Below are 23,650 nucleotides of genomic sequence, written 5' to 3'. Positions count from 1 at the left end.
AATAAATTTCACAAGGACGAGTACAATTTATTGTCGGATTTTGAGCGGATGGGGAAATTGACTGAGCTTAAGAAGAGCGACCTGACGATATTAGATGCATCTGTCCTAGTTGCCGTTGTCACGAGAGATCTGCGACTTTCTCTCGTCATGTCTCTCATCTAACTGATTTAACATTTTATGGAGCACTGTTTTCAATTTTTCAGGACGACAACAATAATAGGCCAACGGTACGTGCAAGCTATAAAATTGCGGTTAATATAGGGAGAGCTGGAAAACCATTTGCTGAATTAATAAGCCTCGGTTAAGAGCAAACATAAGTGATAAAAATTTACATAACAGTTTGCGTTTGTCTGTATGCAGAAATTTTGTTCCAGATATTAAACGTATTGTAAACTCCACCTGTGATAATTAAATAAAACGTATCGTAGTTAATAGGTACTCTTTCAAAGCGTGATTTATTTCAAGCACTCCTGCTAACGTTATTCCATCATTCAATAAAGCAAGATTACAGAGGAAGGAGTGGACAGAAGGTATGGTGGGGAGGGGAGAGTAGCGGGTGGCCAGCTTGCCCCTGTGTGCACGCAGAACACCTGTTAACTGCACGCGTGCAAGTGCACCGCACATGTGCAGGATTCCTGCCCGCCCCTGCTTTAGGGTGACAAAGACGCCGCCCGCATCTCGTGGTCGTGCGGTAGCGTTCTCGCTTCCCACGCCCGGGTTCCCGGGTTCGATTCCCGTCGGGGTCAGGGATTTTCTCTGCCTCGTGATGGCTGGGTGTTGTGTGCTGTCCTTAGGTTAGTTAGGTTTAAGTAGTTCTAAGTTCTAGGGGACTTATGACCACAGCAGTTGAGTCCCATAGTGCTCAGAGCCATTTGACAAAGACGCCATTAACAACACCTCACTGAGTTGGAACGAGGTCGTGTAATAGGGCTACGAGAAGCTGGTTGTATCCTGCCATATCTCAGAAACACTTGGCAGGAATATAGCCACTGTATATGACTGCTGCCAGCAGTGGTCAAGAGATTGCAGAGTCGCAAGAAGAAGGCTGTGCATGGCCACATGGCGCTACCGAGAGGGAAGGCCATAGTGTTCGGTGTACGGCTCTGGTGCGCAGTACTGCATCTGCAGCAGGAATTTGAGGAGCAGTTGGCACCACAGTGACACAGCGAACTGTTGCAAATCGGTTACTTCTACATCTACAACCACATCTACACTCCGCAAGCCACCTGACGGCGTGTGGCGGAGGGTACCTTCAAGAAGGGTCGTCGAGCAGATGCGCAAAACTATAGACCTATATCTCTGACGTCGATCTGTTGTAGAATTTTAGAACACGTTTTTTGCTCGAGTATCATGTCGTTTTTGGAAACTCAGAATCTACTATGTAGGAATCGACATGGATTCCGGAAACAGCGATCGTGTGAGACCCAACTCGCTCTATTTGTTCATGAGACCCAGAAAATATTAGATACGGGCTCCCAGGTAGATGCTATTTTTCTTGACTTCCGGAAGGCGTTCGATACAGTTCCGCACTGTCGCCTGATAAACAAAGTAAGAGCCTACGAAATAACATAACAGCTGGGTGGCTGGATTGGAGAGTTTTTAGCAAACGGAACACAGCATGTTGTTATCAACGGAGAGACGTCTACAGACGTTAAAGTAACTTCTGGCGTGCCACAGGGGAGTGTTATGGGACCATTGCTTTTCACAATATATATAAATGACCTAGTAGATAATGTCGGAAGTTCCATGCGCCTTTTCGCGGATGATGCTGTAGTATACAGAGAAGTTGCAGTATTAGAAAATTGTAGCGAAATGCAGGAAGATCTGCAGCGGATAGGCACTTCGTGCAGGGAGTGGAAACTGACCCTTAACATAGACAACTGTAATGTATTGCGAATACATAGAAAGAAGGATCCTTTATTGTATGATTATATGATAGCGGAACAAACACTGGTAGCAGTTACTTCTGTAAATTATCTGGGAGTATGCGTGCGGAACGATTTGAAGTGGAATGATCATATAAAATTAATTGTTGGTAAGGCGGGTACCAGGTTGAGATTCATTGGGAGAGTCCTTAGAAAATGTAGTCCATCAACAAAGGAGGTGGCTTACAAAACACTCGTTCGAGCTATACTCGAGTATTGCTCATCAGTGTGGGATCCGTACCAGATCGGGTTGACGGAGGAGATAGAGAAGAACCAAAGAAGAGCGGCGCGTTTCGTCACAGGGTTATTTGGTAACCGTGATAGCGTTACGGAGATTTTTAACAAACTCAAGTGGCAGACTCTGCAAGAGAGGCGCTCTGCATCGCGGTGTAGCTTGCTCGCCAGGTTTCGAGAGGGTGCGTTTCTGGATGAGGTATCGAATATATTGCTTCCCCCTAATTATACCTCCCGAGGAGATCACGAATGTAAAATTAGAGCGCGCACAGAGGCTTTCAGACAGTCGTTCTTCCCGCGAACCATACGCGACTGGAACAGGAAAGGGAGGTAATGACAGTGGCACGTAAAGTGCCCTCCGCCACACACCATTGGGTGGCTTGAGGAGTATAAATGTAGATGTAGATGTAGATGTACCTCTATCGGTTCTCCCTTGTATTCGTCTCGTATTGCTCGTGGAAAGAAGGATTTTCGGTATGCCTCTGTGTGGGCTCTAATCTCTCTGATTCTATCCTCACGGTCTCTTCGCGAGATATACGTAGCAGGGAGCAATATACTGCTTGACTCCTCGGTGAAGGTAAGTTCTCGAAACTTCAACAAAAGCCCATAGCGAGCTACTGAGCGTCTCTCCTGCAGAGTCTTCCATTGGAGTTAATCTATCATCTCCGTAACGCTTTCGCGATTACTAAATGATCCTGTAACGAAGCGCGCTGCTCTCTGCTGGATCTTCTCTATCTCTTCTATCAACCCTATCTGGTACGGGTCCCACACTGCTGAGCAGTATTCAAGCAGTGGGCCAACAAGCCTACTGTAACCTACTTCCTTTGTTTTCGGATTGCAAGGATATCGCCGAGCCATACGCTCTGTAGTATGTGTTCCACCGACCCCAAACCACCGCCATTGCGACTTGATTGGTATCGTACGAGAGCTCATATTGGTGGGCAGGGCTGTGTGTTTTCTGATAAAAGCTGGTTCTGCCTCTATGCCAGTGAGGGTCATGTGTTGTTTAGGAGGCCAGTTGAGGGCTTGCAACTAACCTATCTGCATGCTAGACACATTGGATCTACACCCGGATGTATGGTCTGGGATATGATTTCGCATAATCTCGCGATTATCCCACGCACCCTGACAGCAAATTTGTGCATGAGTATGGTGATTCGGTCTGCTGTGCTGCCATTCGTGAACAGCACTCCAGGGGTGTTTTCCAACAGGATAACGCTCTCCGCCATACCGCTGTTGTAACCCAGCATGCTCTACAGAGCCCGCTGGAACACCAAGTCTGTCTCCAGTCGAGCACATATGGGACTTCATCAGGCAACAACTCCAGCAGCATCCACAAACAGCATTAACCATCCACGTATTGACCGACCAACCCCAACAGGCATGGAACTCCATCCCACAGACTGACTTCCGGCACCAGCACAACGCAATGGATGCACGTTTGCATCCTTGCATGCACCATTCTGCTGCTTGCACTGATTATTAATGAACCGTCATTTCACATTTGCAATGGATTATCTCGTGCTTACATTGACCTGTGACCTGGCGATGATAATCACTTATACATTACCTAGACAAATGTAGTCCTGAAATTTCATTACTCTGCAGTAATTATACACTCCTGGAAATGGAAAAAAGAACACATTGACACCGGTGTGTCAGACCCACCATACTTGCTCCGGACACTGCGAGAGGGCTGTACAAGCAATGATCACACGCACGGCACAGCGGACACACCAGGAACCGCGGTGTTGGCCGTCGAATGGCGCTAGATGCGCAGCATTTGTGCACCGCCGCCGTCAGTGTCAGCCAGTTTGCCGTGGCATACGGAGCTCCATCGCAGTCTTTAACACTGGTACCATGCCACGACAGCGTGGACGTGAACCGTTTGTGCAGTTGACGGACTTTGAGCGAGGGCGTATAGTGGGCATGCGGGAGGTCGGGTGGACGTACCGCCGAATTGCTCAACACGTGGGGCGTGAGGTCTCCACAGTACATCGATGTTGTCGCCAGTGGTCGGCGGAAGGGGCACGTGCCCGTCGACCTGGGACCGGACCGCAGCGACGCACGGATGCACGCCAAGACCGTAGGATCCTACGCAGTGCCGTAGGGGACCGCACCGCCACTTCCCAGCAAATTAGGGACACTGTTGCTCCTGGGGTATCGGCGAGGACCATTCGCAACCGTCTCCATGAAGCTGGGCTACGGTCCCGCACACCGTTAGGCCGTCTTCCGCTCACGCCCCAACATCGTGCAGCCCGCCTCCAGTGGTGTCGCGACAGGCGTGAATGGAGGGACGAATGGAGACATGTCGTCTTCAGCGATGAGAGTCGCTTCTGCCTTGGTGCCAATGATGGTCGTATGAGTGTTTGGCGCCGTGCAGGTGAGCGCCACAATCAGGACTGCATACGACCGAGGCACACAGGGCCAACACCCGGCATCATGGTGTGGGGAGCGATCTCCTACACTGGCCGTACACCACTGGTGATCGTCGAGGGGACACTGAATAGTGCACGGTACATCCAAACCGTCATCGAACCCATCGTTCTACCATTCCTAGACCGGCAAGGGAACTTGCTGTTCCAACAGGACAATGCACGTCCGCATGTATCCCGTGCCACCCAACGTGCTCTAGAAGGTGTAAGTCAACTACCCTGGCCAGCAAGATCTCCGGATCTGTCCCCCATTGAGCATGTTTGGGACTGGATGAAGCGTCGTCTCACGCGGTCTGCACGTCCAGCACGAACGCTGGTCCAACTGAGGCGCCAGGTGGAAATGGCATGGCAAGCCGTTCCACAGGACTACATCCAGCATCTCTACGATCGTCTCCATGGGAGAATAGCAGCCTGCATTGCTGCGAAAGGTGGATATACACTGTACTAGTGCCGACATTGTGCATGCTCTGTTGCCTGTGTCTATATGCCTGTGGTTCTGTCAGTGTGATCATGTGATGTATCTGACCCCAGGAATGTGTCAATAAAGTTTCCCCTTCCTGGGACAATGAATTCACGGTGTTCTTATTTCAATTTCCAGGAGTGTATTTCTATGCTGTGGTCTTTTCTGTCAATGTATTTGAAACTGCAGGCGAAACACTGCGCCTGTCACGGCACTCAGTGGATGTTTACTCCTGATGATGGACACAGCTGTCGAAACTCAAGTGGTTTATTCGAAGTGATACAGCTCGAAAATCGAGATCAGGTAGGCCGCTGCAGTTGGTGCTGTGGATACGCAATAGGTGGCTGTCGTAGGGAGCCAGCGAGTTCCGCTCGGGGGGTGCTTGTGTGTGACTGAAGAGAACTGGGCGTTGTGCAGGGTGATGGCCAACTACGTGATGTGGCGGGCAGCCAGTGAGTCGGTGTCGTACATGACGGAGAAGCTGCGCAGCCGCCAACTCGAGTACAGCTCCGCCCTGTCCGGCAAGACAGCGCGGGAGCCCCGCTGGAAGGAGTGCCTCGGCATCGTCGCCGCTGGGTGAGTGCCCCGCTGCCACACACTGGCATCTCCCTCTGCCAGTTCTGTGGCGTATAATAGATCATATAATGTTACTTAAAATCCGTCTTGATTGCAAAAAAAATGACGTAGCATGTGAAAGTTGCTGGACTTGGACGGGTTACTCCTGTAACTGAAATATCAGATCTGAAGATGGTTCTGAATGAACCGAAACCGGTCATATGAATAAAAAAAAAATATTTTTTTTGCAATCAGAACGGATTTTAAGTAACATTATAAGATTACTGATTGCTGTTATCCCATAAGACATTATGTCTGTTTTTTTTTTTTTTTTTTTACTGTTTCACGGAAGCAAATGTTTTTCATCCTATCTAATCATGTGACGTAGCATGCGAAAGTTGCTGGACTTGGACGGGTTACTCCTGTAACTGAAATATCAGATCTGAAGATGGTTCTGAATGAACCGAAACCGGTCATATGAATAATAAAAAAAAATTTTTTTGCAATCAAGACGGATTTTAAGTAACATTATAAAATCACTGATTGCTGTTATCCCGTAAGACATTATGTCTGTTTTTGCAAAGTATAATAGATCCCCCATCAGTAGATACCCAAACTCACAACTCCCGTCTGTCTACCTTTCTTACCTGATATTTTTCCATCTAAGATTGCAGCTCCATAGCTTCATTTGTTGTTGATGTTGTTCTTGTGGTCTCCAGACCAAAGATTGCTTTGATGCATATCTCCACACTAGACTGTCCTGTGCATGCCTCCTCACGTCTGCATAGCTTTTACTGTATTCGAACTTCGATCTCCCACGACAGCTAGGGCCCGTATTGCCCGGCAGCCTCATCCAGCGGCTTAAGTCCCGTTCAAGGTCACCCGCCTTGCGTGCAACCAAGAGCGGCACGGCCACCAAAACAAAAAGTGAATAGATTTTTTTAATAAAACGAGGGAAGGAGATAAGGAAAAGAGTTAAGGAAAGGACAGAACACACTTTATTGTCTATAATAAATCATACAATCACCACTGATCTTTCCACAATGAGATTTTCACTCTGCAGCGGAGTGTCCGCTGATATGAAACTTCCTGGCAGATTAAAACTGTGTGCCCGACCGAGACTCGAACTCGGGACCTTGGCCTTCCGCGGGCAAGTGCTCTACCAACTGAGCTACCGAAGCACGTCTCACGACCGGTACGCACAACTTTACTTCTGCCGGTACCTCGTCTCCTACCTTCCGAGTTCGAGTCTCGGTCGGGCACACAGTCTTTATCTGCCAGGAAGTTTCATATCAGCGCACACTCCGCTGCAGAGTGAAAATCTCATTCTAGAAACATCCCCTAGGCTGCGGCTAAGCCATGTCTCCGCAGTATCCTTTCTTTCAGGAGTGCTAGTTCTGCAATGTTCGCAGGAGAGCTTCTGTAAAGTTTGGAAGGTAGGAGACGAGGTACTGGCAGAAGTAAAGCTGTGAGTACCGGTCGTGAGTCGTGCTTCGGTAGCTCAGTTGGTAGAGCACTTGCCCGCGAAAGGCAAAGGTCCCGAGTTCGAGTCTCGGTCGGGCACACAGTTTTAATCTGTCAGGAAGTTTCACCATTCATCTTTATTTTACAATTGCCATTGCCGACTTTCGCCCACATAAAAAGGTACTCATCAGCATCTTCTTCCTTCTCGTAGTCAAAACAAATGGCATGCTTGGAACAAGAGTACCGTAAGGCTGTTTAGCCAAGAGTCCTGTAGTCTCAGCTATACTGCATGTCTTCCAAGCCAAAATGTTAGCATCTGGAAATGCTTCAAGGCCACCATAATCTGCACGATTGCCCCATACAACAGCAAGTGTCAACCAGGTACTGCCGGCCGAAGTGGCCGTGCGGTTAAAGGCGCTGCAGTCTGGAACCGCAAGACCACTACGGTCGCAGGTTCGAATCCTGCCCCGGGCATGGATGTTTGTGATGTCCTTAGGTTAGTTAGGTTTAACTAGTTCTAAGTTCTAGGGGACTAATGACCTCAGAAGTTGAGTCCCATAGTGCTCAGAGCCATTTGAACCAACCAGGTACTGCCACCAAACACTGCTTGTACATCACAGGTAAAGTTCAGATGGACTCCACGAAAAACATTTGGACCTCCAAAAAATTGCTGTTTATTAAACTGACCAGCCAAGTCAATAAAGTGTTAAGGTGCCACAGCAATACCTCTGCGACGTGTCTACCGTCGTCGCTGGCGGCGCAGTGTACCTGTGTATCGCAGTTTGAAGGCGATTGATATTGACTTGGCTGGTCAGTTTAATAAACAGCAAGTCTTTATTAGCCCGGCTCCACCTCCACATTTCCCGTCACTATCAGTTTCACGGCTCCACAATGCCTCAGGATGTGACCTATCAACTGATCCCTTCTTTTAGTCAGGCTCTCCCACTAACTTCCTTTTTCCCCAGTTTTACATTTCAGATGCTTCTGTTCACTTGTCATCTGAACCTGCTTGTTGTCCACATTTCTCTTCTGTACAAGGCTGCTCTCTGGCCAAATACTTTCAAAAAATATTTCCTAAAACTTAAACGTTCATTCTAAGTTAATAAATGTCTTTTTTTTTGAGAAATTCCTTTCTTGCTACTGCCAGTCTGCATTTTACACTCTCTCTGCTCCACCCACCATCAGCGATTTTCCTTCCTAAGCGGCAAAACCCGTGTGCTGCTTTTAGTGCTGCATTTCCTACCTAATTCCCTGAGCATTTCCTGACTTAGTTGGACTACATTCCATTATCCTTGTTTCACTTTTGTCGATATTTATCTTTTAACATCTGTCCATTCTGTTCCATTACTCTTACAAGTACTTCGCCATTTCTGACAGAAACAATGCATCATAAGCAGCCGGCCGGGGTGGCCGAGCGGTTCTAGGCATTACAGTCCGGAACCGCGCGACCGCTACGGTCGCAGGTTCGAATCCTGCCTCGGGCATGGGCGTGTGTGATGTCCTTAGGTTATTCAGGTTTACGTAGTTCTAAGTTCTAGGGGACTGATGACCTCAGAAGGCCGGCCGCGGTGGTCTAGCGGTTCTAGGCGCCCAGTCCGGAACCGCGCGACTGCTACGGTCACAGGTTCGAATCCTGCCTCGAGCATGGATGTGTGTGACGTCCTTAGGTTAGTTAGGTTTAAGTAGTTCTAAGTTCTAGGGGACTGATGACCACAGATGTTCAGTCCCATAGTGCTCAGAGCCATTTGAACCATTTGACCTCAGAAGTTTAAGTTCTAATGGTTCTGAGCACTATGCGACTTAACTTCTGAGGTCATCAGTCGCCTAGAACTTAGAACTGATTAAACCTAACTAACCTAAGGACATCACACACATCCATGCCCGAGGCAGGATTCGAACCTGCAGCCGTAGCGGTCGTTCGGTTCCAGACTGTAGCGCCTAGAACACACGGCCACTCCGGCCCATAGTGCTCAGAGCCATCTGAAGCCATCATCATCAGCAATAGTCAAAGTTCTTATTTCTTTTCTCTCAGCTGTAATTTCCAAATTTTATCCTTGCTTTCTGGACGGAATCACAGTATCATTGGCAAAACTTAAAGTTTTCATTTTCTCTTCCTGAACCTTAATTCCCTTTCCAAATTTGCCTACGGTTGACTCTACTGCTCGTTCAGTGAACAGATCGAATCACATCTCACTCCCTTCTGAAATACTGTTTCCCTTTGATGTCCTTCAGCTCCTACAATTGCAGTCTGGTTTGTATAAAGAACTCTGTGGATTTCTGAACAAAACTATTCTGCTCAAACAATTGTATTAAAATCCGCGTAGCTTCCTCACATTGCTCCCACCTATTGTCTGTGTGACGTTTAGACTGGCTAGTGTGAGAGTGGCTTACCCCCTGTTGCAGCGTGGATCTCTCCGTGGGCTCCATATACGTGCGCAAGTACTTCGACGAGGAAGCGAAGAAGGCGGCACTCGAGATGGTGGACGACATCCGCCAGGAGTTCCTCCGCATCCTGCAGGAGGTGGACTGGATGGACGAGGCCACCAGGTACGTCTCGCCCTGGGTGTCTGCAAGAAAGCCCCAGCTAGCTTTAGCACTGTAGGGTCCCGCCACAAAATAGCTACATCGACGAAAATGGAAAGCGTTACACCACGAAGAACCAATCCCATATTTAACGAACTTTGCAAAGACCTTCATCATACAGGGTGCACATTATTAAAAGCGACAAACGGCACGGACGGATTGCTGCCTGGAAATGGAGGTAACAATGAAAATGAAATGATCGTATGGCATTGTTGGCCGGGAGGTCCCATGCGGGGAAGTTCGGCCGCCGTATTGCAAGTCCTTTTATGTTGACGCCACTTCGGCGACTTGCAAGTCAATGATGATGAAATGATGATGAACACACAACACCCAGTCATCACGAGGCAGAGAAAATCCCTGACCCCGCCGGGAATCGAACCCGGCACCCCAAAAGCTCCTATGAACACGTGCGCGGAAATGCACCGTTGCCACGGTAGAGGGCACTGACGAATGACAGTTCCTCTGACCACGTGCCGTGTGTTTCTTGTGTGTTGCAGGCTGTGACGTAGCGTACTGAAAGCACTGCTGCTTTGGTCAGCTATTCGTGTCGGGAACAAACCGAGGTGGTCTCTGTATACGGTCAGAGCAGATGGAAACCGTCAAGAGGCAGCGCTGCTGTACCCTTACAGACACCAACCACATCACACAACACTTCGAGCCCCTTTTTGGGCGTCTGTGTGATGGTGGGTCCATTCAGATAGACGAACATGAAGGTAGGCAGTGGACTGTGCGTACACCGAATTTAGGTATTGAGACAAAGCGTAGTACAAGCTCCAAGCAATTGGCCCACAACATGGTGGAAGCCAAAGTACGATTACGTGCATCTTGCAAGACAACTGCAACTATCCCTATCGCTTGCAGTGAGTGCGAGGTGCATTCAAATTCTAAGGCCTCATTTTTTTTTCTCCGGACTGGAAAGAGAGAGAGAAACATGTGCATTGTTTTAAAGTGAGGCCGCGTTCATTGTCAATACGCCCCAGAGATGGCAGCACCGTTCGGCAGATGGAATTTTACCGCCAGCGGCGAGAATGAGAACTGTTTTAAATACTTAAAATGGCGACATTTTCCTTACTCGAACAGCGTGCAATCATTCGTTTTCTGAATTTGCGTGGTGTGAAACCAATTGAAATTCATCGACAGTTAAAGGAGACATGTGGTGATGCAGTTATGGATGTGTCGAAAGTGCGTTCGTGGGTGCAACAGTTTAATGAAGGCAGAACATCGTGTGACAACAAACCGAAACAACCTCATGCTCTCACAAGCCGGTCTGATGACACGATCGAGAAAGTGGAGAGATTTGTTTTGGGGGATCGCTGAATGACTGTCGAACACATCGCCTCCAGAGTTGGCATTTCTGTGGGTTCTGTGCACACAATTCTGCATGACGACCTGAAAATGCGAAAAGTGTCATCCAGGTGGGTGCCACGAATGCTGACGGACGACCACACGGCTGCCCGTGTGGCACGTTGCCGAGCAATGTTGACGCGCAACGACAGCACGAATGGGACTTTGTTTTCGTCGGTTGAGAGAATGGATGAGACGTAGATGCCATTTTTCAATCCAGAAACAAAGCGCCAGTCAGCTCAATGCAAGCACACAGATTCACTGCTACCAAAAAATTTTCGGGTAACCGCCAGTCCCGAAAAAATGATGGTGTCCATGTTCTGGGACAGCGAGGGCGTAATTCTTACCCATTGCGTTCCAAAGGGCACTGCGGTAACAGGTGCATCCTACGAAAATGTTTTGAAGAACAAATTCCTTCCTGTACTGCAACAAAAGCGTCCAGGAAGGGCTGCGCTTGTGCTGTTTCACCGAGACAACGCACTCGCACATCAAGCTAACGTTACGCAACAGTTTCTTCGTGATAACAACTTTGAAGTGATTCCTCATGCTCCCTACTCACCTGACCTGGCTCCTAGTGACTTTTGGCTTTTTCCAACAATGAAAGACACTCTCCGTGGCCGCACATTCACCAGCCGTGCTGCTATTGCCTCAGCGATTTTCCAGTGGTCAAAACGGACTGCTAAAGAAGCCTTTGCCGCTGCCATGGAATCATGACGTCAGCGTTGTGAAAAATGTGTACGTCCACAGGGCGATTACGTCGAGAAGTAACGCCAGTTTCATAGATTTCGGGTGAGTAGTTAATTAGAAAAAAATCGGAGGCCTTAGAACTTGAATGCACCTCGTAGAAGGATTATCAGCATCGGATTTCTCTCTAAGGGAAGGATTTTGTCGATGATTCTTGCACCAGACTGCCACAATTGTGGGATTTCAGTCATCAGCCCTTTTTACCAACGAAGCAACCTTTACCAGAAGTGGCATCATTGATCTGCATTCGGTCCCTCCCGCCAGAGGTTCGAGTTCTCCCTCGGGCATGGTGTGTTGTTCTTAGCATAAGTTAGTTTAAGTTTACAATATTTGTGGCCTCTCTGTACAGCCTTTCGTGGTGTCCACTTGTGTACTCGAGTCCTATCAAACTGAATGTGGTTGTCTCCCGGCTGCAAAGCATGTTCGGCAACAGCTGATCTACCAGTGTCTCCTCTTCTAAAATTACTCTTGTGCTCTTGGCGTCATTTTTAACAGTTCTTTTTTGTAGTACCCACGTACACATCCACACAGCTATACGGAATCCTATAAATTCCAGCTTTTTGCAGCATTTGGAAAATATCTTTAGCTGGTTTTATACGGGATCTTACAAAAAGGTACGGCCAAACTTTCAGGAAACATTCCTCACACACAAATAAAGAAAAGATGTTATGTGCACATGTGTCCGGAAACGCTTAATTTCCATGTTAGAGCTCATTTTAGTTTTGGCCCCATGTTCTTCCACCTACGCTCAATGGAGCACGTTATCATGATTTCATACGGGATACTCTACCTGTGCTGCTAGAACGTGTGCCTTTACAAGTACGACACAACATGTGGTTAATGCACGATGCAGCTCCTGCACATTTCAGTCGAAGTGTTCGTATGCTTCTCAACAACAGATTCGGTGACCGATGGATTGGTAGAGGCGGACCAATTCCGTGGCCTCCACGCTCTCCTGACCTCAACCCTCTTGACTTTCATTTATGGGGGCATTTGGAAGCTCTTGTCTACGCAACCCCGGTACCAAATGTAGACACTCTTCGTGCTTGTATTGTGGACGGCTGTGATACAACACGCCATTCTCCAGGGCTGCATCAGCGCATCAGGGATTCCATGCGACGGAGGGTGGATGCACGTATCCTCGCTAACGGGGGACATTTTGAACATTTCCTGTAACAAAGTGTTTGAAGTCACGCTGGTACGTTCTGTTGCTGTGTGTTTCCATTCCATGATTAATGTGATTTGAAGAGAAGTAATAAAATGAGCTCTAACACGGAAAGTAAGCGTTTCCGTACACATGTCCACATAACATATTTTCTTTCTTTGTGTGTGAGGAATGTTTCCTGAAAGTTTGGCCGTACCTTTTTGTAACACCCTGTATAATCTTGTATCTTCCGTGTGGCTGAGTAAATTATAGTCATGTTCCGCCTTATCAAGATTTTTCCTGTGCGGTCGTTCACGCCATTAATAAAAGGCAGGAAAACTTCCGATTTCACCGGCGCTTGAGCATCGTTATGAGTTCTACGCCGCGCTCTTATCGCTGTTTTCGGCTCAGTGAACGAATAACCATTCTTGAACAATGCAGTGGTGAGATGTTTGAATTCTGCACCAGGCAGCTCTACTCTATCTGCCAACATTTTTATGATGTCTCGCTTTTGTTGTGGGTTGTGCTTCGACACCGGTATCGCTAACGGTCTGTGTGCGTGGCTTTTCGCGTAAACCGTGTGCGTCAAGCTATCATCTTCTTTCTTGAAAAGTGAAACATAGGAAAATTCCTCCTGATGTTGCAGAGCTGTTTCAATGGTTCAAATGGCTCTGAGCACTATGGGACTTATCTGCTGAGGTCATTAGTCCCCTAGAACTTAGAACTACTTGAACCTAACTAACCAAAGGACATCACACACATCCATGCCCGAGGCAGGATTCGAACCTGCGACCGTAGTGGTCGCGGTTCCAGACTGTAGCGCCTAGAACCGCTCGGCCACCCCGGCCGGCAGCTGTTTAAATATGGCCTCACAACCACTTGTTTCCAACGGAACGACGAGTTCTGTGAACGGACGGATGGTGTCGCTATGGGGCCCCGTAAGCTCAGTTATAGCAAACGTCTGTATGGAAAAATTCGAGAAGCTGGCATTGGAAACTGCAAACGAGAAACTGAATATTTGGTTCCGGTACGTGGATGATACGTTTGTTCTGTGACGACATGGCAGGGTGGGACTGGATCGTTTTCTTATACGTCTCAACGGCACCAATTCAAAAATTCAGCCCGCATCTCGTGGTCGTGCGGTAGCGTTCTCGCTTCCCATGCCCGGGTTCCCGGGTTCGATTCCTGGCGGGGTCAGGGATTTTCTCTGCCTCGTGATGGCTGGGTGTTGTGTGCTGTCCTTAGGTTAGTTAGGTTTAAGTAGTTCTAAGTTCTAGGGGACTTATGACCACAGCAGTTGAGTCCCATAGTGCTCAGAGCCATTTGAACCATCAAAAATTCAGTTTAAGGAGGAGACAGGCGGAAGATTAAATTTTCTCGGTGTGCTAGTTTCCAAGAAAGAAGACGGTACCTCGGGCCACACGGTTTACCGAAACCTCAAGCACACACACCATTACCAACACCGTGGTTCGAACCACCATTCATGACAAAAGCGAGGCATCATAAAAAGGTTGGCGGTTAGAGCAAGGAGAGTCTGCTAAAGACAGCTGTCTGGCGCAGAGTTAAAACATCTGACCAACGCATTGCTCAAGAATGGTTATTCCTTCGCTGAGGTGAGAAGAGCGTTAAGACCACTGCGTGGAAATCGGAGAGATGCTCAAGTGCTGGTGAAATCGAAAGTTTTTCCTGCCATTAATGGACGTGACTGAGCGCATAGGAAAAGTCTTGAAAAAGCGGAGCATCGCGGTAATCTACAAACTCTCCCTGAAAACAGATCACCTCTAATCAGCCAAGGATGCTCTCCATTGCTGGAAATAGCTGGAATTTATAAGATTCCGTGTAGTTCTGGGGAGGTGTAAGTGGGTGTGGGATGTGTTCAAAAATGGTTCTGAGCACTATGGGACTTAAGATCTGAGGTCATCAGTCCCCTAGAACTTAGAACTATTTAAACCTAAGTAACCTAAGGACATCACACACATCCATGCCCGAGGCAGGATTCGAACCTGCGACCGTAGCGGCAGCGCGGTTCCTGACTGAAGCGTGTAGAACCGCTCGGCCACAACGGCCGGCCTGTGTGATGTGTGTGAAATCTTAACTGCTAAGGTCATCAGTCCCTACGCTTACACACTACTTAACCTAAATTATCCTAAGGACAAACACACACACAGCCATGCCCGAGGGAGGACTCGAACCTCCGCCGGGACCAACCGCACAGTCCATGACTGCAGCGCCTCAGCCGGCGGGGTGGCCGAGCGGCTCTAGGCGCTACAGTCTGGAACCGCGCGACTGCTACGGTCGCAGGTTCGCATCCTGCCTTGGGCATGGATGTGTGTGATGTCCTTAGCTTTGTTAGGTTTAAGCAGTTCTAAGTTCTAGGGGACTGATGACCTTAGAATCTAAGTCCCATAGTGCTCAGAGCCATTTGAACCAGCCATTTTGCAGCGCCTGAGACCGCTCGGCTAATCCCGCGCGGTGTAAGTGGGTACTATAAGGGATTTTCAAAAAGAAACTAGGCAGAAGCGTAATTACAGAAATCAGTACCTGTATGTTAGAAGCATTGACGCTGGCTGTAGAGACAAGGCAGTGAATGTCTGTCCTATAAAATTCCCGGGGCTGCGATGTTAACCAGTTCCACACGTACCGCTGGACGACGTCGTCCGAGGTGAATCGTTTGCCCTCAGAGCCTTTTTCAGGGGACCAAAAATGGCGTAATCACAGGGAGCGAGGTCCGGACGGTATGGAGGGTGGCAATGGCAGAGAACCTCCCATTTGAATTTCTGCATTGTCGTGGAGGAGAATGACCCCACGGGTCTTTTCGATTTGATCGCTTGGCGAAGGGTGGTGAAGGCCTGCGAGTAACGCTGGACATTCACTGTTGTCCTGTGCTCCAAGAAGTGAATCAGAAGGGGGACATCTTTGGTCCCCTTAAAAAAAAAGCGGCTAGCCGCGAGGGATTAGCCGAGCGGTCTCAGACGCTGCAGACACGGACTGTGCGGCTGGTCCCGGAGGAGGTTCGAGTCCTCCCTCGGGCATGCGTGTGTGTGTGTTTGTCCTTAGGATAATGTAGGTCAAGTAGTGTGTAAGCTTAGGGACTGATGACCTTAGCAGTTAAGATTTCACACACATCACACAGGCCGGCCGTTGTGGCCGAGCGGTTCTACGCGCTTCAGTCAGGAACCGCGCTGCCGCTACGGTCGCAGGTTCGAATCCTGCCTCGGGCATGGATGTGTGTGATGTCCTTAGGATAATTTAGGTCAAGTAGTGTGTAAGCTTAGGGACTAATGACCTTAGCAGTTAAGTCCCATAAGATTTCACACACATTCTTTTAAAAAGGCTCTGAGGGGCAAACGATTCACCTCGGACGACGACGTCCAGCGGTACGTGTGGAACTGGTTAACATCGCATTCCCGAGAATTTTGTGAGACAGCCGTTCACCGCCTTGTGTCACAGTGGGACAAGTGTCTCAACAGCCAGGTTCAGTGGTACTAACATACAGGTACTGCTGTCTGTAAGTATGCCTCCGGCTCGTTTCTTTTTGAACGCCCCTTATACAAAAATAATGGTCGAAACAGGCCTAGAAGAGCACGAGGGCAACTGCAGAAGAAGGGGCACTGTTAGGTCAGCTGCTGAGGAACATGTTTTGCAGACAGGGAACCATCACATTCATTTTGATAGGACTCAAGCAGAACCAGCCACAATCGGATTCCGCTGAAAGACTATACAGAGAGGCCATAGAGACTGCAAAACACCCCTCGAACTTCAGTACGAAGGAGGAGGGAGTGAAATTCTGGTGCCGAAGAAGACGTGTACCAGTCTTCCACTATGTGGTGATAGGAGCAGCGGACGACGGCAGTGGACACGGCCAATGGCGCTCGCCAGTACAAAACACGTGACGTCACGCCACTGGACGGAAGCTCGCGGAAGGGGAATTTAGCCGCGAGACAGGGCGTGAATCGGACACTCAAAGAAGCTTGGAAATGCCCTCCGCAGATGGCGACAAAACGTTCTGTTTCGAAGGTGAAATCCATTCGACCATGACATAACAGGCCCGCCCGGTTGGCCGTGCGGTCTAACGCACGGCTTTCCGGGCGGGAAGGAGCGCCTGGTCCCCGGCACGAATCCACTAAGCGGATTCGTGTCGAGGTCCGGTGAACCGGCCAGCCTGCGGATGGTTTTTAGGCGGTTTTCTATCTGCCTCGGCGAATGCTGGCTGGTTCCCCTTATTCCACCTCAGTTACACTATGTTAGCAATTGGTGCGCAAACAAGTTCTCCACGTACGCGTACACCGCCATTACTCTACCACGCAAACATACGGGCTGCACTCGTCTGGTGTGGGACGTTCCCTAGGGGGTCCACCGGGGGCTGAACCGCACAATAGCCCCGGGTTCGGTGTGTGGCGGTGGAGTGGTGAAGTGGACTGCGGTAGTCGTCGTGGCGTTGTGGACCAGTGCGGCTGCGGCGGGGACGGAGCCTCTCCGTCGTTTCTAGGTCCCCGGTTAACATACAATACAATGGCATAATAGCTCGGTATATTTCATTAATTGCGACGTTTCCGGCAGTGAATGTTTATACACTCCTGGAAATTGAAATAAGAACACCGTGAATTCATTGTCCCAGGAAGGGGAAACTTTATTGACACATTCCTGGGGTCAGATACATCACATGATCACACTGACAGAACCACAGGCACATAGACACAGGCAACAGAGCATGCACAATGTCGGCACTAGTACAGTGTATATCCACCTTTTGCAGCAATGCAGGCTGCTATTATCCCATGGAGACGATCGTAGAGATGCTGGATGTAGTCCTGTGGAACGGCTTGCCATGCCATTTCCACCTGGCGCCTCAGTTGGACCAGCGTTCGTGCTGGACGTGCAGACCGCGTGAGACGACGCTTCATCCAGTCCCAAACATGCTCAATGGGGGACAGATCCGGAGATCTTGCTGGCCAGGGTAGTTGACTTACACCTTCTAGAGCACGTTGGGTGGCACGGGATACATGCGGACGTGCATTGTCCTGTTGGAACAGCAAGTTCCCTTGCCGGTCTAGGAATGGTAGAACGATGGGTTCGATGACGGTTTGGATGTACCGTGCACTATTCAGTGTCCCCTCGACGATCACCAGTGGTGTACGGCCAGTGTAGGAGATCTCTCCCCACACCACGATGCCAGGTGTTGGCCCTGTGTGCCTCGGTCGTATGCAGTCCTGATTGTGGCGCTCACCTGCACGGCGCCAAACACGCATACGACCATCATTGGCACCAAGGCAGAAGCGACTCTCATCGCTGAAGACGACACGTCTCCATTCGTCCCTCCATTCACGCCTGTCGCGACACCACTGGAGGCCGCATGATGTTGGGGCGTGAGCGGAAGACGGCCTAACGGTGTGCGGGACCGTAGCCCAGCTTCATGGAGACGGTTGCGAATGGTCCTCGCCGATACCCCAGGAGCAACAGTGTCCCTAATTTGCTGGGAAGTCGCGGTGCGGTCCCCTACGGCAGTGCGTAGGATCCTACGGTCTTGGCGTGCATCCGTGCGTCGCTGCGGTCCGGTCTCAGGTCGACGGGCACGTGCACCTTCCGCCGACCACTGGCGACAACATCGATGTACTGTGGAGACCTCACGCCCCACGTGTTGAGCAATTCGGCGGTACGTCCACCCGGCCTCCCGCATGCCCACTATACGCCCTCGCTCAAAGTCCGTCAACTGCACATACGGTTCACGTCCACGCTGTCGCGGCATGCTACCAGTGTTAAAGACTGCGATGGAGCTCCGTATGCCACGGCAAACTGGCTGACACTGACGGCGGCGGTGCATAAATGCTGCGCAGCTAGCGCCATTCGACGGCCAACACCGCGGTTCCTGGTGTGTCCGCTGTGCCGTGCGTGTGATCATTGCTTGGACAGCCCTCTCGCAGTGTCCGGAGCAAGTATGGCGGGTCTGATACACCGGTGTCAATGTGTGTTTTTTTTCCATTTCCAGGAGTGTACTTTACAACAAGTCTATCTATGTGCGTGAAGATATGTAGATATAAGTCCATTCTCTCACTTTCTTGTCATTTACATGTACAAACACCTCACTGATCCGGACAGTATGTGACTTGATGTGTTGTGATGTGATGTGCAGGAAGAAGGCACTCGAGAAAGCCAAGTCCATGGTCGCCCACATCGCGTACCCTGACGAGTTGCTGGATGACGCCAAGCTCGACAAGTTCTACGAAAAGGTAAACCGTGCCAAATGCATCTCTAAACATGTACATTGCCTCTCAGTGGAACAGCAGATCCAACTGACACATCCTTACACTCTGTCTTCTGAAATTTTCCACCCATCTGCACAATCCAAGATGTTCAAAACACGAAGGTAAAGTGTTAAGCAACTGGAATTCAATTTCACCTTTCATGGTTATACACTAAAGCGCCGTAGAAACTGGTACAGACGTGCGTATTCGAACACAGAGGTATGTAAACAGGCAGAATAAGCCGCTGCGGTCGGCAACGCCTTATATGAGACAACAAGTGTCTGGCACAGTTGTTCGATCAGTTACTGCTGCTACAATGGCAGGTTAGCAAGATTTAAGGGGCTCCGGAAAGGCTCAAAATCATGAAAAGTTCAATTTTTACTTTTTTCCGTTTTCTGAATTTGCAGACTATTACCTTTTAATAGATATATAATTTATTCAATTCCGAAGACTACAACTATTTTTAAAAATTTTTTTGAAATGTGTTCTACATGGGCGTGACCCACTGTGGCGCTGTTAAACTGCTGTCAAATGGTGTTATTATTAACGTCCGTGTTCGTCAGCTACATTTTAGTGATGTGAGATAAAGTATGTGCTGTGGCTAACCTGTGATGGTTCAATATATATCGCTGGTGTGATTGTCGATTGTTTCATGTTTATTTACTCTGTCGTTATCTCGAAAATATTCGTAATTAATTCTGTTTCTTGAGTCTCTGTTTTGTTGAAGTATAATAATGAGTAAAACTAAAGTTCCTGTTGCGACTTTCAATGATGTCAACATTGTAAGGTGCAAGGTATTTAGAAATATGGGAATGAAGATAGGTTCTAACATGGTACGAGCGATGCTTGCTTTAGACAAGGAACGCCTTCGGGCTGCAGACAGGGCTGTCAAGAGTCTAGAAATGCAAGCAAGAGTAAACAGGAGGAGGAACAAGAGGAAGCTGGAGGAGGAGTTTGCAGAGGATGAAGATAATCCATCCTATGGACCTGCAATGCACTAAAAAGTTAATCCAATCTTTGTCACTCGATTCCCAAAACTTTTATTTTCTCATACTAATTACATGTTTTCTAAGGATCTTCCAAACATATTTGTTTCAAACTTTCAGTAAATGTTACACAGTACCTTCTGCATAATTTAACACAGCCTTTTTCCAAAAAACTGTATATTTTTGAAAATATAAATAAAAAAATGCAAAAAATGTTGTGAATTTTCGTTACAAATGAAAAAAAATCATCTTTAATAACTGAACTAAAATTTTGTAAAATCCCTGTGTTAAGTTGTAGCCCATATTCCAATAAATAATCTGTAAAAAGTTCAACTTCCTACCTCAAATACTTTGTGAGGAAAGATGTAATTTATAAGCGTTATTTTAACATTGCAAGTATAGGGCGTTCCGGAGACCCTTAAGAGAGTTTGAACGTGGTGTCATAGTCAGCGCACGAGCGATGGGACACAGCACCTCCGAGGTAGCGGGGATTTTCCCGTACGACCATTTCACGAGTGTACCGCGAATATCAGGAATCGGTAAAACATCAAATCTCCGACATCGCCGCGGCCGGAAAAAGATCTGCAAGAAAGGGACCTACGACGACTGAAGAGAACCGTTCAACGTGTCAGAAGTGCAAGCCCTCCGCAAATTGCTGCCTACGTCATTGGTGGGCCATCAGCAAGTGTCAGCGTTCGAACCATTCAACGAAACATCAACGATATGGGATTTCGGAGCCGAAGGCCCACTCGTGTAGCTTCGATGACTGCACACACCAAGCTTTACGCCTCGCCTGGGCTCGTCAACATCGACATTGGACTGACGATGACTGAAACATGTTGCCTGGTCGGACGAGTCTCGTTTCGAATTGTACCGAGAGGATGGACGTGTACGGGATTGGGGACAACCTCACGAATCCAAGGTACCTGTATGTCAGCAGACGACTGTTTAAGTTGGTGGAGGCTCTGTAATGCTGTGGTGTGCAGTTGGCGACCCTTGATACGTCTAGATACGACTCTGACAGATGATGCGTCCGTATGAATCCTGTCTGATCAGCTGCATCCATTGATGCCCGTTGCGCATTTCGACGGACTTGGGCAATTCCAGCAGGACAATGCGACACCCCGCACGACCAGAATTGCTACAGAGTGGCTCCGGGAACACTCTTATGGGTTTAAACACTTCCGCTGGTCACCAAAGTCCACAGACATGAACATTACAGAGCATATCTGGCGTGCCTTGCAACGTGCTGTTCAGAAGAGATCTCCACCCCCTCGTTACTCTTAAGAGGCTCCGCAACGCCCTATACTTGCAATGTTAAAATAACGCTTACAAATTACATCTTTCCTCACAAAGTATTTGAGGTAGGAAGTTGAACTTTTTACAGATTATTTATTGGAATATGGGCTACAACTTAACACAGGGATTTTGCAAAATTTTACTTCAGTTATTAAAGATGATTTTTTTTCAATTCTAATGAAAATTCACAACATTTTTTTGCAATTTTTTATTTATATATTCAAAAATATACAGTTTTTTGGAAAAAGGCTGTGTTAAATTATACGGAAGGTACTGTGTAACATTTACTGAAAGTTTGAAACAAATATGTTTGGAAGATCCTTAGAAAACATGTAATTAGTATGAGAAAATAAAAGTTTTGGGAATCGAGCGACAAAGATGGGATTAACTTTTTAGTGCATTCCAGGTCCATAGGATGGATTATCGTCATCTTCTGCAAACTCCTCCTCCAGCTTCCTCTTGTTCCTCCTCCTGTTTACTCTTGCTTGCATTTCTAGACTCTTTACAGCCCTGTCTGCAGTCCGAAGGCGTTCCTTGTCTAAAGCAAGCATCGCTCGTACCGTGTTAGAACCTATCTTCATTCCCATATTTCTAAATACCTTGCACCTTACAATGTTGCCATCATTGAAAGACGCAACAGCATCATACACACCAAAGTGAAGTGCTTCTATTCCAACAAATACAGTCTTGCGGATTCTCGACCATATAACACTATTTACACTTTCATTGGGGTTTTGAGTTTTTCCGTGAATACACTTTTTCAACAGTTCAGGTGCTGCTAAGTCTCTGAAAATAGGTTTAGCCCCAACACATACTTTATCTCACATCACTAAAATGTACCTGATGAACACGGACGTTAATAATAACACCATTTGACAGCAGTTTAACAGCGGCACAGTGGGTCACGCCCATGTAGAACACATTTCAAAAAAAAAAATTAAAAATAGTTGTAGTCTTCGGAATTGAATAAATTATACACTCCTGGAAATTGAAATAAGAACATTGTGAATTCATTGTCCCAGGAAGGGGAATCTTTAGTGACACATTCCTGGGGTCAGATACATCACATGATCACACTGACAGAACCACAGGCACATAGACACAGGCAACAGAGCATGCACAATGTCGGCACTAGTACAGTGTATATCCACCTTTCGCAGCAATACAGGCTGCTATTCTCCCATGGAGACGATCGTAGAGATGCTGGATGTAGTCCTGTGGAACGGCTTGCCATGTCATTTCCACCTGGCGCCTCAGTTGGACCAGCGTTCGTGCTGGACGTGCAGACCGCGTGAGACGACGTCTTATCCAGTCCCAAACATGCTCAATGGGGGACAGATCCGGAGATCTTGCTGGCCAGGGTAGTTGACTTACACCTTCTAGAGCACGTTGGGTGGCACGGATTACATGCGGACGTGCATTGTCCTGTTGGAACAGCAAGTTCCCTTGCCGGTCTAGGAAGGGTAGAACGATGGGTTCGATGACGGTTTGGATGTACCGTGCACTATTCAGTGTCCCCTCGACGATCACCAGTGGTGTACGGCCAGTGTAGGAGATCGCTCCCCACACCATGATGCCGGCTGTTGGCCCTGTGTGCCTCGGTCGTATGCAGTCCTGATTGTGGCGCTCACCTGCACGGCGCCAAACACGCATACGACCATCATTGGCACCAAGGCAGAAGCGACTCTCATCGCTGAAGACGACACGTCTCCATTCGTCCCTCCATTCACGCCTGTCGCGACACCACTGGAGGCGGGCTGCACGATGTTGGGGCGTGAGCGGAAGACGGCCTAACGGTGTGCGGGACCGTAGCCCAGCTTCATGGAGACGGTTGCGAATGGTCCTCGCCGATACCCCAGGAGCAACAGTGTCCCTAATTTGCTGGGAAGTGGCGGTGCGGTCCCCTACGGCACTGCGTAAGATCCTACGGTCTTGGCGTGCACCCGTGCGTCGCTGCGGTCCGGTCCCAGGTCGACGGGCACGTGCACCTTCCGCCGACCACTGGCGACAACATCGATGTACTGTGGAGACCTCACGCCCCACGTGTTGAGCAATTCGGCGGTACGTCCACCCGGCCTCTCGCATGCCCACTATACGCCCTCACTCAAAGTCCGTCAGCTGCACATACGGTTCACGTCCACGCTGTCGCGGCATGCTACCAGTGTTAAAGACTGCGATGGAGCTCCGTATGCCACGGCAAACTGGCTGACACTGACGGCGGCGGTGCACAAATGC

At 48.6% G+C, this 23,650-nt stretch overlaps 1 protein-coding gene across 1 annotated transcript in view; it reads left to right on the top strand.

The window, feature by feature from the left end:
* Positions 1-23,650, top strand: part of LOC126108565 (neprilysin-2-like) — a 339,107-nt gene that overhangs the window by 250,792 nt on the left and 64,665 nt on the right. Inside the window, exons 8-10 of the mRNA XM_049913853.1 lie at positions 5,472-5,630; positions 9,477-9,620; positions 19,019-19,115. Of these exons, the coding sequence (XP_049769810.1) occupies positions 5,472-5,630; positions 9,477-9,620; positions 19,019-19,115 (400 nt within the window). The remainder of the gene's footprint in view (positions 1-5,471; positions 5,631-9,476; positions 9,621-19,018; positions 19,116-23,650) is intronic.

This window comes from Schistocerca cancellata, chromosome 11 (genome assembly GCF_023864275.1).
Source record: "Schistocerca cancellata isolate TAMUIC-IGC-003103 chromosome 11, iqSchCanc2.1, whole genome shotgun sequence".
Lineage (NCBI taxonomy): Eukaryota > Metazoa > Arthropoda > Insecta > Orthoptera > Acrididae > Schistocerca > Schistocerca cancellata.
Note: the sequence above shows the minus strand (reverse complement) of the source record. Positions and strands in the feature narration are given on the sequence as shown.